Genomic DNA, 17,062 nt, shown 5'->3' on the forward strand with positions numbered 1-17,062 from the left:
GTGTAAAAGTAGCCTGAAACAACCTGTTTTTAACTACTTTTTCTGCTACTGATGCTTGTGATTTAACTGATGTGGATTTTAGCTGTGTGAACACACACTTAATTCACAGAAATTGTGCTCCAATGTACAATGCATGTTAATGGGATTTTTAAAATCTAACTCACACATTGCAGAAAAATCGGAAAGAATTTTAAGATGAGCTGCAGATTTTGGATTCCCAGATCCCGTGAACATTTACAGTAACTTGGACTGACAATAAAGGATGTTTCATTAGGATTACCTTTGGCGTGCCGGATTTACCCTATACTGAAGGAAGAGGAACAATTATAGTTTATTATTTGGGTGGGGATGTGCTTTGGGCTAAGACTTAACTACAAATTCTATAGAGTAATCCTAACAGGAAAAGTCTCTTGAAAGGGACAGTATTTTTCAAACAAGGTGAGGTCTCCATAGGTTTGACTTGTTTTTCCAGACCATCCCTCAAATGTTTAATCAGACTGATGGTGGGAAATTTGGAAGCCAAGTCAACCCCTTGAACTCTTTGTCATGTTGATCAATTTTGTCAGTGTGGCAGGCTGTATCCCACCACAATAGACCACTGCCATTAGGCATTACTATTGCCTTAAAGGGTGTACTTGGTCAGCAACAACGCTTGTACGTGTCAAAGTAACATCCAAACTGTGGCAAATTTACTGCCAACCAAGCCAATGCTTGTGGCCCAGAGATTAGGGGTAGTGTTAGGGGTAATGCTTCATCCGAAGTTGCTTTGTTCTAAATTTTTGAACAATACTGTATAGAGATCTCCGTACAGTATTAGAATGTATGGGCTCCGATGGGCCGAAGTAAGTTATTCGTGAAGTCGCGCGTCACTACGTTGAATAATTTCGGCAGTGGCTTTTTAAAGTGGAAAAACACTTTAAAACTTGAAACCGAACTCGGCTTCGGGTCCGAGGTAACAGTTGGAACCGAAGCCAATTTCGGTTTCAAGTTTAAAGCAACTACCGAAGTTATTCAACGAAGTCAAAGCAACTACCGAAGTTATTCAACGAAGTCACGCGCGACTTCGCAAATAACTTACTTCAGCTCATCGGAGCCCATACATTCATAACAAAGTGACTTCAGATGAAGCATCCGAAGCTCATGTCACTCAACACTAATTAGGGGGCCTCTGCAGGCCACAAGCGGTTGGCATAAAAACACTGACTGAAGGGGCGGACATAATACCTGGGTAGCCAATTTAGCTGCACAGGGGTCACGGGGGGAGTCCTTCCTAGCTGTAGGGCACCAGCAGGTTGCACTGCTAAGCTGAGAGTGCTGCTTAGTGGGCTGTTAGGGGTGGAGCTTAGTAGTGCAATGGGGGCCCCTGAGACATAACTTTGCTTGGAGCCCCAGAAATGCCAAATCTGCCCTTGGATCAACATGAATACCAGGACACAAGGTTTTCCAGCAGGACATTGCGAATATTACATTGCCTCCACCAGCTTCCTTTCTTCCCAGTGCCATCCTTTCTCCAGGTAAGTAATGCCTACTCATCCAGCCATCCACATGATTCATCAGACCAGGGCACTTTCTTTCATTGCTCCAGTTCTGAAGCTGATGTGCCCACTGTAGGCACATTTGTTGGAGTCAGCATGGGCACACTGACCGGTTTGCAGCTATGCAGCCCCATACACTGAAAGCTGCGATGCACTTTGTCTTCTGAAATCTTTCCATCATAACCAGAATCACTTTTTCAGCAATTGTGGGACCAGAACAGATGGACTAACCTTCGCTCCCCACGTGCACGGGTGTAGCTAAAGGCTCATGGGTCCTGGTGCAAGAGATCAGCTTGGGCCCCCCTTCCATCAGTGCTTTGTGGCAAGGGGCAAGGAAGCACATAGCCTTAGGCAAAAATTTAAACACCCCCCCCCATGCCAAATTCTTGACCTAACCCCTTCTCTGCAGCCAGAGATGTAACTTGACCTGCATGCACTTTCTATAATACCGGTGTCATCTTATGTGGCACAAGGGTCTTTGGGCCCCCTCAGGCTCCTGGGCCCGGTAGCGACTGCTTCCTTTGCACCCCCTATAGCTACGCCCCTGCCCACGTGCATCATAATGTTAACGTCATGGCTGATCTGGTTGTCTTGACAGGACTGATAGATCTTACAAAGGTTCAAAGACCTTCTTATATCAAGTGGAACAATATATCACCAATAATCATGTTGGTAAGCAGGACACAATCAAACATTTCTCCTTCATATTTTCAGAACTTTGTAAATAATATTAGAGTTTTCATTCCATAAGAGACCCCACAACTGTTTTATCGTTTCACATGTTAGATGGCTTAAATGACATAGACATAAGCATAGCTGTGTCCGCAGCTAATAAATAAGACAGTGAACTGGAGAGTCCTCACAAACCACACGAAATACAAGAATACTGAGAAAACTATTTGACAGAAACTTCAGTTACAACAGGATGCTTAATAATAAAATATATCATTGCATTTTCCTAAGAAGAGTAATCACAATTCATAAATGCTTGAGCCCGGGTGACAAGGCCAGAACATAGGACAATGACATTACCAAGGTTTGTTGTGCTGACATATTAAGGACACCACACCGTCTCCCAGTGGAAATACATAGAAATGTCTCCCATGTAGATACAAAATATTGGATATCATTTGCAAATATAAACGGTCTATAAATAATGTGACTCTTGGGTCACCAATCACAAGTGCAAAAAAAAAAAATCTAAGTGTATTTGAGTGCATTCACATGAGGCAGATTTTGACGGAGAAAATATTTGCAACTTGAAAATCAGTCTTATTCATCTGAATGGGGTTGAGGATTTCTGCAAGCCCCATTCAGGTGAATGGAAGGAATTTTCTGCCCCATGTGAAGGCGCCCTTTCTAATTCATACTACAATGCATGGAATTGTGCTTTTACATGTTATACTGCAGTGTAATGGAAACATTGCTAATATCCAGGGGTGGATCCAGCCTGAGGCAAAAACTCAACAGACCCCCTACCATCAGTTCTCAACACCCTGCGTTCCCCCCTGTGCGGTGATCCCAAGTGCATCAGTTCCTCAGTTCCCCCGGTGAGATCAGCTCCACTATCCCCCAGTGCCATCAGCCCCCCCCCCCCCCCCGTGCCATCAGCTCTCCCCAACCCGAGTGGCATCAGCTCTCCCCCACCCCAGTGCCTTCAGCTCTCCCCCACCCCAGTGCCTTCAGCTCTCCCCCCTTGTGCCATCAGCTCTCCCCCCTTGTGCCATCAGCTCTCCCCTCCTTGTGCCAGCAGCTCTCCCCCCTTGTGCCAGCAGCTCTCCCCCCTTGTGCCATCAGCTCTCCCCCCTTGTGCCAGCAGCAGTCCCCCCCTTTTCCCATCAGCTCTCCCCCTTTTCCCATCAGCTCTCCCCCTTTGTGCCATCAGCTCCCCCCCCCCCCCCTTGTGCCAGCAGCTCTCCCCCCCCCCTTGTGCCATCAGCTCTCCTCCACTTGTGCCAGCAGGTCTTCCCCCCTTGTGCCATCAGCTCTCTCCCTTGTTCCATCAGCTCTCCCCCATGTGCCATCAGCTCTCTCCCTTGTTCCATCAGCTCTCCCCCATGTGCCATCAGCTCTCCCCCCTTGTGCCATCAGCTCTCCCCCCTTGTGCCATCAGCTCTCCCCCCTTGTGGCAGCAGCTCTCCCCCCTTGTGCCATCAGCTCTCCCCCCCCGTGCCATCAGCTTTCCCCCACTGCTCCTCCTGACAGCCAGAGTGCACAGCGCCCGGCCTTAGTCGCACCAACTTACTTTTCCAGCAGGGGCGCCGCCGACACTCCATCGTTCTGCGCTTCTCAGCGTCTGACGTCACACAGCGCATCAGGTCACGGCGTGCGTATGTCAGAAGGTCAGTGCACGGGACCATGGACGTGCTGTGGAGTGTCCGGAGGCCCCCTGCTGTAAAGGTGAGTATTCACAATTTGCATCAAGAATTTTTTGGTGTCGAATTACTCGATTTAGTCGAGTACTTGTTGCAGCCCTACTTGTAGGTTTACCATACATTTAACTGTTTTCATTGTAAAGGGTGAAAATCTGCGGACATGCTGCGGACTAAATATCTGCACAGCATGTTAAGTTATGTGTGGATTTTGTGGCAGAATTTTTTCACAGCATATGGATACTTGTTCAAATCTCATCCTCTTAGCTGCTAATGGAAACACTGTGGATTTTCCAAACAGAAATCCACTGAGAAATATCTGCATTATTTACACCACGTGTGGCCATAACCCGTTCATATGGCGTTTCTTTATCCTGCAGAATTTTGGCGTGGACACCCATGGCTTGTAACCGTGGTGGCAGTCCACTCGCGGCTCAGCTCTAATGAATTGGAGCTAAGCTGTGAACTGGTCAGCGGCATTAAGGGAGGACAACTGGGGCAGAAACCACTGCGGTTTCTGTGGTGTCATAGGTATGTGGTGGATTTTAACCCTGTCATACCCTTATACTGCCTGAAATCCCAGCTCTAGCTAAGGGGACAAGCAACCATGTTCCTATTCTGAAACCACTGTCTGAAGGAGTCATAGTCACCATACGTTGCTAGGTCACAGTCCAAATAAATTTGGGCCATTGTTGAGCAAACTCCATGGACATTCCTTTTGTGTTGTCCCCGATGGTGTTCTTTACAGTTCCTGTGACTTGTAAATGCAGCGAAAACATCTTTATTCCCTGCAGAGATTGGCTCTTTCTTTCTCCGAGTTGAGATTGAAGGGCCCAAGTCCTGCACCTTGTCTATTGATTGAAATATCTATCGCATGCACTGGGAAGCAATGGGGGGGGCGGTGTTTGTGATAGAAAATGTCAATGACAGGACATGGTGAAGGTTTGGCCACATGAATCTTGATTTGGAGAAAGAAATAGCCAGCCTCCTTGACTTCATTTATAAGTCACAATAATGGGTGCAGATTGAAGGCAATATCCTGCTGAAAGGTTCCCAGTAAGTATCATCAAATGTATACCTTCACAAAAATAATTACATTGCTCCATAGTGTGAAAAAATTATACAACTTTTCAAACAATCACTATTAAAAATATACTAATGTGTTGTTACTACAGCTTCTCAGCAGAACAATGTGTCTCCATGGTAACAGACTACAAACACGCCCTGTGCAATGTGATTCTGCAGTCATACTTGCCCCAATATAAACCCCCACCTTTTCCCAACCTAATGTATGTTAGGAAGAAGTAGGGAGCTAATACAAAGGAACATGACTACAGGATGACATTGTACAGGATGTGTTTGTAGCCTGTTAGTATGTAGGCGCACACTGTAGATTTGTATACCATCTATAGGCACAAAATGGTAGGATATTTTTTATGAAAATGGTTTTAAAAGTTGATTCATTTTTCATTTAGGAGGCATTGGAGCAATAAATAAAACAAACTGCTGAAAAGGTGGACATGGCATTTAAATAAATGTCTGATGACATATGGCACCTATTGTGGGGATTACGACACATAACAGCTTCCCTACCTAAGAGTAATATACTGTGCTTTACTTCGTCATGATGACAGCACATCTATAATCTATCACGTTTACTAGTTATACAGTATAGTAATAAAGATATATTTCCCTTTATTTCATCCAGGGAAGGGGAGAGTCAGCTGGTTAATATGTTTGGCTCTTTTTCAGGTCCAATAATTTGGTGTTCAGTACTGAACTATATTGCATGGAGTACAGATAAGAAAATATATTATCCCTCTGAAAAACCAGAGTGAACTAAAACAAGGATCTAAAATTATATTAATATATCGTTTCATGAAAGAAACATTCAGTCACTTGTGCCCTCTAGATGCCCTGATAAAATCTTCAGCACAGTTTAGATGCCAGATTAACATTGGACTTTAATCCTTTATGCTGTTCTTCAAGTTGGAGTTCACATATACAAATAGAAGCCGACCTGTTCCTTAAAAGGGACCTCAGTACACTGGTTAATAGGTAAGTTCTTCGCAGGAAGGATCTAGTCAGACTTAACGCGTCTTTCTGTGGCATGAGGAGGACGCCTAGAGCTAATGTATCCAGCGATTAAATCGCAGTTATGGTACATAAACATTCCAGCCAAAGTAAGACCAATGCCCGTGTAACTGAGAAATGTCAAATGGCTTCCAAAGACCACCCTCGAGAGGACAAGGTTCCCAACCACATTTAGGTTGCCTAGCACATGTATGGTGACAGCAGATGTCCGTGTGATGACACAGAAGCTTGCAAGGTTGTACAGGACAGATCCCAAACAACTCAGAAGGATGAAGAGCCAAAGTCTATCATCGCAGTCAGGGGGGCTCTCCCACGCCACCCCCGTCTCGAGCAGCAAAGCAGCCAGTAGCAGGATACAGAAACTGGGGATGGACATCAGGTACAGCAGGGTCACTGAATCGATGTTTTCATCTTTAAGGAGTGAACCTAAATCAGAACAAAGATTTGTTTATTAGAAATCGGTATGCCTCTACATTAATAGACATTAATATAACATTAACCATATAGCTAATGAAGATCATAGCTGTCCTTGTACATGCAGTAAGCATACAGAAAAAGCCTGGATTATTAAAGGGTATGACTTTTTTATCTGAATCCAATACTCCAAACATTGCTGCCCCATATACCAGTTTTGTTATGTCAGCACCACTGCATCCTGGCAGGATGTTTACATGCAGAACTTCCTGTTTCATCAGGGTTTCCTAACCAAACCCAGCATGCTGTGCTCTGTAATGTTTCACATGGCATGTAGATAAGAGGTGTAGGGGTAATGACTGCTGCAGAGGGAACACTTTGGCAGATGGAGCAAGTCCCGAGAAACATTACAGAATAAAGCATGCTGAGTGCAGTTAGCAATCCTAACAGGAAGCTGAGGAAAACAGGAAGTTCTGCATGTAAACATCATGCCAGGATGCAGCAATGCTGAGAACAGGGGAAGCAAAGAGCTGACATGAAAAGCAGGTTTATGGGGCAAAAATATGCAGTGTATGGGGTACTCTGAGCAGATAGAAAAAATATTATGGCACCAGAGAACCCCTTTAAAAGGGTAGTCGGGTTTCAGCACATAAAAAATCAGGCACTAGGTTAGTTAATCTTTACTGTACTTATTTTTGCTTTACATTATAAATGTAAACCTCTTTTCAACTACATTTCCATGAAATGAATGCTGCTTTTAAATTAATAATAATCTTTACATTAGTATACACAAGCAATATCAGATCAGTAGTTGTCCGACTTTCAGCACCCTCACCAATCAAATGTTTGGAGGGTCTGTGGTGCTTGTGTGAGCACTTTAATCCAATAAACCCATTTGAACCAAAACTAGGAACAGATATGAAACCAAAGGATCTACAATCATTTACAAAAAATAACGCACCAAGTTTTTGGAATTGAATGAAACTTTCTACGTGTGAATGTAAGGATAATATACACTCACCTAAAGAATTATTAGGAACACCATACTAATACGGTGTTGGACCCCCTTTTGCCTTCAGAACTGCCTTAATTCTACGTGGCATTGATTCAACAAGGTGCTGATAGCATTGTTTAGAAATGTTGGCCCATATTGATAGGATAGCATCTTGCAGTTGATGGAGATTTGAGGGATGCACATCCAGGGCACGAAGCTCCCGTTCCACCACATCCCAAAGATGCTATATCGGGTTGAGATCTGGTGACTGTGGGGGCCATTTTAGTACAGTGAACTTGTCATGTTCAAGAAACCAATTTGAAATGATTTGAGCTTTGTGACATGGTGCATTAGCCTGGACATGGAAGTAGCCATCAGAGGATGGATACATGTTCTCATTCTGTTTACGCTAAATTCAGACTCTACCATTTGAATGTCTCAACAGAAATCAAGACTCATCAGACCAGGCAACATTTTTCCAGTCTTCAACAGTCTAATTTTGGTGAGCTCGTGCAAATTGTAGCCTCTTTTTCCTATTTGTAGTGGAGATGAGTGGTACCCGGTGGGGTCTTCTGCTGTTGTAGCCCATCCGCCTCAAGGTTGTGGATGTTGTGGCTTCACAAATGCTTTGCTGCATACCTCGGTTGTAACGAGTGGTTATTTCAGTCAACGTTGCTCTTCTATCAGCTTGAATCAGTCGGCCCATTCTCCTCTGACCTCTAGCATCCACAAGGCATTTTTGCCCACAGGACTGCTGCATACTGGATGTTTTTCCCTTTTCACACCATTCTTTGTAAACCCTAGAAATGGTTGTGCGTGAAAATCCCAGTAACTGAGCAGATTGTGAAATACTCAGACCGGCCCATCTGGCACCAACAACCATGCCACGCTCAAAATTGCTTAAATCACCTTTCTTTCCCATTCTGACATTCAGTTTGGAGTTCAGGAGATTGTCTTGACCAGGACCACACCCCTAAATGCATTGAAGCAACTGCCATGTGATTGGTTGACTAGATAATTGCATTAATGAGAAATAGAACAGGTGTTCCTAATAATTCTTTAGGTGAGTGTATATGATTATAAATAATATTAGAGTAAAAGGATAAGTTTATTGGAGAAACCTGTAAAACTGAAATGAGGCTTTAGCACCCTGCTGGACCATCTCTAGCCTGGATACAAGATGAGATATGGTTGGGCATGGAGCAACACATGTAGCCGCAGGATGTCCGGCACATATCGCTGAGCTGTTAGTGGCGCTAACTACTAGGGGTGCCGACTGTCGTATGCGATACCTCCCTAGATCATCACACCAGCAGTTGGGGCAGTGTGTTGTTCTATTGCAAAGGCAGGATTGAACAGTACATCACATGGCCTCCATACTCAAACCAGACTGCTGGGGAATCCCAAATAGAACCATCACAAAAGATGACAGTCCATAATAGACTGGCTGTCAATGGCAGAACATACAGTACAGACCAAAAGTTTGGACACACCTTCTCATTCAAAGAGTTTTCTTTATTTTCATGACTATGAAGGCATCAAAACTATGAATTAACACATGTGGAATTATATACATAACAAACAAGTGTGAAACAACTGAAAATATGTCATATTCTTGGTTCTTCAAAGTAGCCACCTTTTGCTTTGATTACTGCTTTGCACACTCCTGGCATTCTCTTGATGAGCTTCAAGAGGTAGTCCCCTGAAATGGTCTTCCAACAGTCTTGAAGGAGTTCCCAGAGATGCTTAGCACTTGCTGGCCCTTTTGCCTTCACTCTGCGGTCCAGCTCACCCCAAACCATCTCGATTGGGTTCAGGTCCGGTGACTGTGGAGGCCAGGTCATCTGGCGCAGCACCCCATCACTCTCCTTCATGGTCAAATAGTCCTTACTTTCAAAGTTTTCCCAATTTTTCGGCTGACTGACTGACCTTCATTTCTTAAAGTAATGATGGCCACTCGTTTTTCTTTACTTAGCTGCTTTTTTCTTGCCATAATACAAATTCTAACAGTCTATTCAGTAGGACTATCAGCTGTGTATCTACCTGACTTCTCCTCAACGCCACTGATGGTCCCAACCCCATTTATAAGGCAAGAAATCCCACTTATTAAACCTGACAGGGCACACCTGTGAAGTGAAGACCATTTCAGGGGACTACCTCTTGAAGCTCATCAAGAGAATGCCAAGAGTGTGCAAAGCAGTAATCAAAGCAAAAGGTGGCTACTTTGAAGAACCTAGAATATGACATACTTTCAGTTGTTTCACACTTGTTTGTTATGTATATAATTCCACATGTGTTAATTCATAGTTTTGATGCCTTCAGTGTGAATCTACAATTTTCATAGTCATGAAAATAAAGAAAACTCTTTAAATGAGAAGGTGTGTCCAAACTTTTGGTCTGTACTGTATAATGGCCACTGTGACGCCATATTTCCTTCTGCTAAGTGCCTGGATATGGTCCAGGCAGAGAAAGGGGTGTGTAATGAAGGTGCCACCTGTGTCTGGATGGTGGACAACTATATTGTGGAAGCTGCTTATGCTTCTCGGCGGATCGCACAATCCTCTCGACTGGTGGTCTGTCTTGGCCGTCTGGAGTCTGTTCACTGTGTGCATGCCCTTACATAACTATTGCTCTTAAAGGGGTTGTATTGGCTTTTTCTATTGAGGACCTATCCTCAGGATAGGTCATCAATATCAGATCGGCAGGGGTCCAACATCTGGCACCCCCGCCAATCAGCTGCATGGGGAAATGTGTTGCTGCTTTATGTCTATGGAAACAGCAGCAGTGGACAGGAAGAGAGAAAGTAGATGGTACGTGTGCACTGCGCACCGTCTCCCCATACAGCTGACTGGCAAGGTGTGCCAGAAGTCGGACCCCTACTATCCTGAGGATAGGTCATCAATAGAAAAAGCCTGAAAACCCCTTTAACACCTCCTAACAGCTAGGTCAGAACGGCCTAGATGGCGGGCAATTCCTCAAAGCAATCATTATGCGTCTCTCAGTCTAATGATGGGTTCCCTCTCAAAGTCTGTCAACTGAACAGAATGACTTCCAATGTGTCATAGAGGCATGTCTAGCAATCAGCAATCTCTTACCAAGAGGTACACTACCCAAAAGTAGCTTCTGATAGCTTTTGATAGGGCAGCGGGGGAAGCACTTTTACATCCTCTTGTGGCAAAATTCAGTGTCTAATCAGACCACACCTGTAATCATTTACATATCTGCCTGAGACATAAATAACTGCATGCTGAGTTTTTAGCAATCTAAAATTTCTATCCGGTTGCGTTTCTATATATATATATATATATATATATATATATATATATATATATATATTGTGGGGTTTCGCTCTGGTAGATAGGGTAAGCGGGCAAAGTACAGAGGCAAAATACAAGTTCTTAACTCAAAACATCAGTGTTTATTCACAACTTGAAGCAATTGCACAAAACAGCATGTAACTTTGCAGTCTTGGTGTTAATTCACACACTATGGAAAGTTCATATAACACAAGTCACCTTGCTGGCAGTTCTGCCTCCAGTAGTCCACAGCAGGCTTTAGGGGGCCTGTTTCCCCAGCGTACGGCTATCAGCCCTCCAGCACAGCACAAAGCCTCAGATCCCAAAAATAGAGACATCTCTGCTGAGCCCAGCTGCCTATTTAAGGACAGCCAGGTGCTGCCAAAACCCGGACCGGTACTTAAACTCCAGTCCGGTATTTGACCTCAACCAGCCCAGCCGCACATGCTGGGAGGAAAAAAACTGCCTTGCCAGACACAACCCCTCACTGTGTCACATCCCCCCCACCCCCTTGTTCAACCCTGAGGGGGTGGACACACGCCAGACAATGCACCCGGGACAGGGCATCCGCGTTTCCCTGCAACCGGCCTACTTTGTCTGCTACCGAGAACTTATAGAGACATAAACCATCTGGTGCGCATCCGGATGCGTCTCACAAATGCTTTCAGTCACATCCAGATCGGCGGATCCGGCGGGCAGTTCCGACGATGGAACTGCCCGCCGGATCATACTGCCGCAAGTGTGAAAGTAGCCTTAGTTTTTATTTATTTATTTTTTTATACTTACTATTAGCCCCCTCAGGGGCTGGAACCCTTGTCCTATTCACCCTTAGGCCCCTTTCACATGGGCGAGATTTCTGCGCGGGTGCAATGCATCAGGTGAACGCATTGCACCCGCACTAAATCCGGACCCATTTACTTCTATGGGGCTGTGCACATGAGCAGTGATTTTCAAGCATCAGTTGTGAGTTGCGTGAAAATCGCAGCATGTTCTATGTTGTGCGTTTTTCACGCAACGCAGTGTTGTGCATTTTCATACGTATACAATATTATCTAATGACATTATAATCAAAATGATTGCCTTTAAGAATAAGATCAGCCTGAACCAAAGTTCTATTATGTGGCAAAAAAAAAAAAGTCAAGATGAGTTCATGGCAAGTTCAGTTTATATAAAAATATAATTGTGAACATAAACGGACATTGTATTTAAAAGTTATTGCTAAAGATATGGGACCATCTGTAAGGAGTAAGTCAACTCCCTAAGACATGTCTGTCTGGAGGGAACAAGGTTACTTGATAAGGTCTCATATCCTTGAGGCACACCTGCTGTATGAGGTTCAATTTATATATTCATAATTATATTATTATATATATATCTCTGTATGGTATCTTTAGTTTACAACATATGTTAATCAATAATTCATATAATGTGTTATCTATGTGTAACAATGTATCGATTTATATATATATGTTATACCATGTATTTACCATTTAGAAGGTATTGTAGAAGGTACAGAAATAAGTAAGTTTATGTTAATTGAATTTCAAAACAATAGTTATTCATGGATGTAGATAAGTTAAATGTACAAGTTCCGACGCCAAGCATCAAAGCCGCTATATAAAATTTTCATCAAGTCAATCTATATTTCAAAAAGATAGGAGAAGACAGTCAACTCCAACAAGTCCAGGATATAGGTAATTAAAAGTGTCAGGAAAAGACCTTCCTCAATGATTTATAGTAAGAAAGGTCAACGAAGTCATGAGAACGTATTATTAGATATTTAATTTTAATGCTTAAAAGTTGTGATGTTCATCTACAGTACCGCAGTGCCATCTGGAGGCAGATGGACAATATTATGTTATTTCATTATTTGTTCTATACCATATTAGGAGTTTGATATGACATCATGATGTTATTAGCATGCGAGTACACCCACCTTACCTGATTGGGAATCCCTAATCTAAAGGGGATGATTCTTAGATAAGGGGGGGAATAATTACTCGTGTGCGAAGTAGCATAAAAGAAAGAGCTAGAGATCTTGAGATCAAAAGATCCAAAAAGCCATAAAGATCCATATATCCATTGATCCATCCATTCATTCAATCAAAAAAAAGAAAAACTTTACCAGAAGAAACTTGGATTATTCTTTTTGTATTACTAGGAAAGTTCTTCAGAACTGGTCCCATCTGAACTCTGTCTACCTTTGACCCGGTAACGTATATTTTGTTTACTACTCATGATATTAATAAGATATTTCTCTCGGTATTTAGCCAAGAGTTCCCATATTGTGGGAATATATAGTGTTAGGTGCCTCCATAATGCTGATTATTCTCTTAGCAAAGATGCATATTGTTAATGGAAGATCTGACATTATTTGAAAAGAGGACTAAACCCTTGGAAAGTTATTTTCCTTAGTCTGATTGCCGAGCTGAATATTTTATCATATTAATATCATATATTTTTGATTGGTCTTAGGAAAACAGAGTCAAGGGATAACAGTTATTTTCCTGTAACTCCATGTTTTATTGTTATAGCCTGTTTGATAACAGAAGATCCTAAGTTTCTCTTGGTATATGAGTCCGTTTGTTAAAAGTATGAAACTGGTTGTCATAAATCATTAAATCATACTGTGCTGATCAGATAGGGGTGTGTTAACACCACCGTGTGGTACATTTTGGGTATTACTTTGTAACTTCATCATTTGTTTTGCAGTTGTATTGTTTTTATATTCTTTGTTTTTATAATAAACGATTATATTTTTGCATATACAACTGTCCCTTTGTTTCACTGCTTGCACAAATCAAATTAAGATACTTGATGAAAAGAACTTAGAGGCAGGGGCGTACATAGAAATCACTGGGCCCCATAGCAAGCATCTGAATTGGGCCCCATAACCCCGCCCACTACCCACCCCTGGCCCATCCCACCTCCTGTCCTGGCTCCTCCCATGCCACACCCCCATTAAAGAATCCCTAATGCCCCCCAAAATGCCCGGGGCGGAGGAGTAGGAGAGCACACTGTCCACTATGAGCCCCCCAAACCCTTAATGCCCACCAAAATGCTCAGGACAGTGTGCTTTCCTTCTACTCCTCTCCCCCTGGCATTTTGGGAGGCATTAGGGGTTGGGGGCTCATAGAGGACAGTGTGCTTTCCTCCTACTCCTCCCCCCCTGGACATTTTGGGGTAATGGGGGCATTAAGGGGGCTCATAGAGGATTCAGGGGGGGGGAGGGAGGCTCATACAGGACAGAGTAGAAGGAAAGCAGACTGTTCTCTATGGGCCCCCCCTCCCTATGAGTTATCTTGCTGCTGCCTGCATTAACCTATCTATCCATCCCATTCCTGGCTGGGGACCCTTCCCAATATAACAAACCACCGGCAGTCCGGCACCAACCGTGTCCGATCAGGAGCGGGCAGGCAGTCCTTCAGTCTGGGGCTGGGATCGATGCAGGGTACAGCCAGGCAGCTGCCTACTTCACTCCTCGCTCAGGTTAGAGAGAGAATGAATGTGTACAGAGACAGTGTATGTCCGGCGCCTGTCCCTGCTACCCACAAACACTGGCCAATCAGCAGCTGCCTCTGTGTGCTGCTGACTTGCGCTGATTGGCCAGTGTGAAAATTAGAACACACCTGCAGGCTGGCCGGGCGGGAGAATCAAGTGAGGCAGCATGATGAGCAGGTTAATAGGGAAGGGGGGAGGGAAGAGGAGGGAGGAGGGGGCCCGCCGATCAAAGGCAAGTGCCGCGGTCCCTGCGCCGCCCAGTGTGTTCTTCATAATTGTACTAGTACTGCTTACTACTTAGCTAAAATAAACGGAGGGGGCGGGGCCTTCCGAGCGCTCCGGGCCCCCTGGTGCCACGGGCCCCATAGCAGTGGCGTACCCTGCCTCTATTGGCTTGCACTCTAGTGGTAGCATGAGACGGAGTCTACAACCCACACAAGTGGCTCAGGTAGTGCAGCTTATCCAGGATGGCACATCAATGCGAGCTGTGGCAAGAAGGTTTGCTGTGTCTGTCAGCGTAGTGTCCAGAGCATGGAGGCGCTACCAGGAGACAGGCCAGTACATCAGGAGACGTGGAGGAGGCCGTAGGAGGGCAACAACCCAGCAGCAGGACCGCTACCTCCGCCTTTGTGCAAGGAGGAACAGGAGGAGCACTGCCAGAGCCCTGCAAAATGACCTCCAGCAGGCCACAAATGTGCATGTGTTTGCTCAAACGGTCAGAAACAGACTCCATGAGGGTGATATGAGGGCCCGACGTCCACAGGTGGGGGTTGTGCTTACAGCCCAACACCGTGCAGGACGTTTGGCATTTGCCACAGAACACCAAGATTGGCAAATTCGCCACTGGCGCCCTGTGCTCTTCACAGATGAAAGCAGCAATGTGACAGACGTGACAGAGTCTGGAGACGCCGTGGAGAACGTTCTGCTGCCTGCAACATCCTCCAGCATGACCGATTTGGCATTGGGTCAGTAATAGTGTGGGGTGGCATTTCTTTGGAGGGCCGCACAGCCCTCCATGTGCTCGCCAGAGGTAGCCTGACTGCCATTAGGTACCGAGATGAGATCCTCAGACCCCTTGTGAGACCATATGCTGGTGCGGTTGGCCCTAGGTTCCTCCTAATGCAAGACAATGCTAGACCTCATGTGGCTGGAGTGTGTCAGCAGTTCCTGCAAGATGAAGGCATTGATGCTATGGACTGGCCCGCCCATTCCCCAGACCTGAATCCAATTGAGCACATCTGGGACATCATGTCTCGCTCTATCCACCAACGTCACGTTGCGCCACAGACTGTCAAGGAGTTGGCAGATGCTTTAGTCCAGGTCTGGGAGGAGATCCCTCAGGAGACCGTCCGCCACCTCATCAGGAGCATGCACAGGCGTTGTAGGGAGGTCATACAGGCACGTGGAGGCCACACACACTACTGAGCCTCATTTTGACTTGTTTTAAGGACATTACATCAAAGTTGGATCAGCCTGTAGTGTGTTTTTCCACTTTAATTTTGAGTGTGACTCCAAATCCAGACCTCCACTAGTTAAAAATTTGATTTCTATTTTTTAATTTTTGTGTGATTTTGTTGTCAGCACATTCAACTATGTAAAGAACAAAGTATTTCAGAAGAATATTTAATTAATTCAGATCTAGGATGTGTTATTTTTGTGTTCCCTTTATTTTTTTGAGCAGTGTATATATATATATATATATATATATAATTATTTTTTATTATTGTTTTTTTTTTTGTTAATGAGTATATTTAGAACAGGTTTTAAAAAAAGATTTCCTTCTTTTATAATTTTCTTGTATTCAGGATCCACTTCTGGCTTTGGCTACAAAATCTAAAAACTGAATAAAATACTTCCCCACAACCCTGTGTGAAAATGGACATGTACTTGTGGTCAGGACCTAAACGAGTGGAAGATGCCCAACCACCACCCCCCTACCTAATTGGCCTGAGGTGTGCCTTGGCCTCACTAGGTCGGTATGCCTGAAAAAGGGGGCATACCCTGAATGTGATGGTTGAATGACTGGATGAAGAATGGGAATGGGTGGGCAGGGGACGTCCGAATGCCGACGTGCTGCCTGGGAGAGCCAGACTGCTTAAGACAGGTACCGGCCCCTCCCACAAATCCAGGCTGCCTGGGAGAGCCAGACTGCTTAAGACAGGTACCGGCCCCTCCCACAAATCCAGGCTAGCCTGCGGCCAGCCTTAACACTTGTGGTCAGGACCTAAACGAGTGGAAGATGCCCAACCACCACCCCCCTACCTAATTGGCCTGAGGTGTGCCTTGGCCTCACTAGGTCGGTATGCCTGAAAAAGGGGGCAAAACCCACCAGTGAGGGAAGGATTGGCCTGAGGTGCTAGGTGCTACTCTGCCAATGTACTAAATGCTTGGACCAGCTCCGCTTGTGGCTCCGGGATATACCGTACAAAGCACCCCGAGCGCCAGCGCCCCAAGTGTTTAATGATATGCACAGGGACTCCATGCTTGGACGCTGCGGATGCCGCACCGATGCGGAAAGAATGCCCCGAGAATTGAGCCGGATTCAATCCCACACTGGTGAACAGGATGCGAATATGTTTGATGAACTGGCTGGACGTCAGTGGACCAACAGGGAATGGAAGTAATGGGTCGGTGGGGCTGTGAAGACTAAGGGCCAGCAAGAGGTTGTCCAAGACTGTCACTGGACACCATGCGTTTGTGGTCTGGAAGAACTTAACTACATGGCCGAGACCTACCTGCCTTGTTTTGTTGTGAGGCAACTGCAAATGAGTTACTGCCCATCCTGACTAAATCTCCCTTGCGGAGAGCCACCGCCCCTTGTCTGGCCTGTGTCACTTCACCTGGTCTTAAAAACCC

The 17,062-nt window shown here is 44.9% G+C and overlaps 1 protein-coding gene across 1 annotated transcript in view; it reads right to left on the reverse strand.

Moving 5' to 3' along the window:
- Window positions 1-3,723: 3,723 nt before the first annotated feature.
- Window positions 3,724-17,062, reverse strand: part of SLC35E4 (solute carrier family 35 member E4) — a 35,008-nt gene continuing 21,669 nt past the window's right edge. Inside the window, exon 3 of the mRNA XM_040416003.1 lies at window positions 3,724-6,427. Coding sequence (XP_040271937.1) covers window positions 5,988-6,427 — 440 coding nt within the window. The 3' untranslated portion in view covers window positions 3,724-5,987. The remainder of the gene's footprint in view (window positions 6,428-17,062) is intronic.

The sequence above is a fragment of the Bufo bufo genome, chromosome 2 (genome assembly GCF_905171765.1).
Source record: "Bufo bufo chromosome 2, aBufBuf1.1, whole genome shotgun sequence".
NCBI lineage: Eukaryota > Metazoa > Chordata > Amphibia > Anura > Bufonidae > Bufo > Bufo bufo.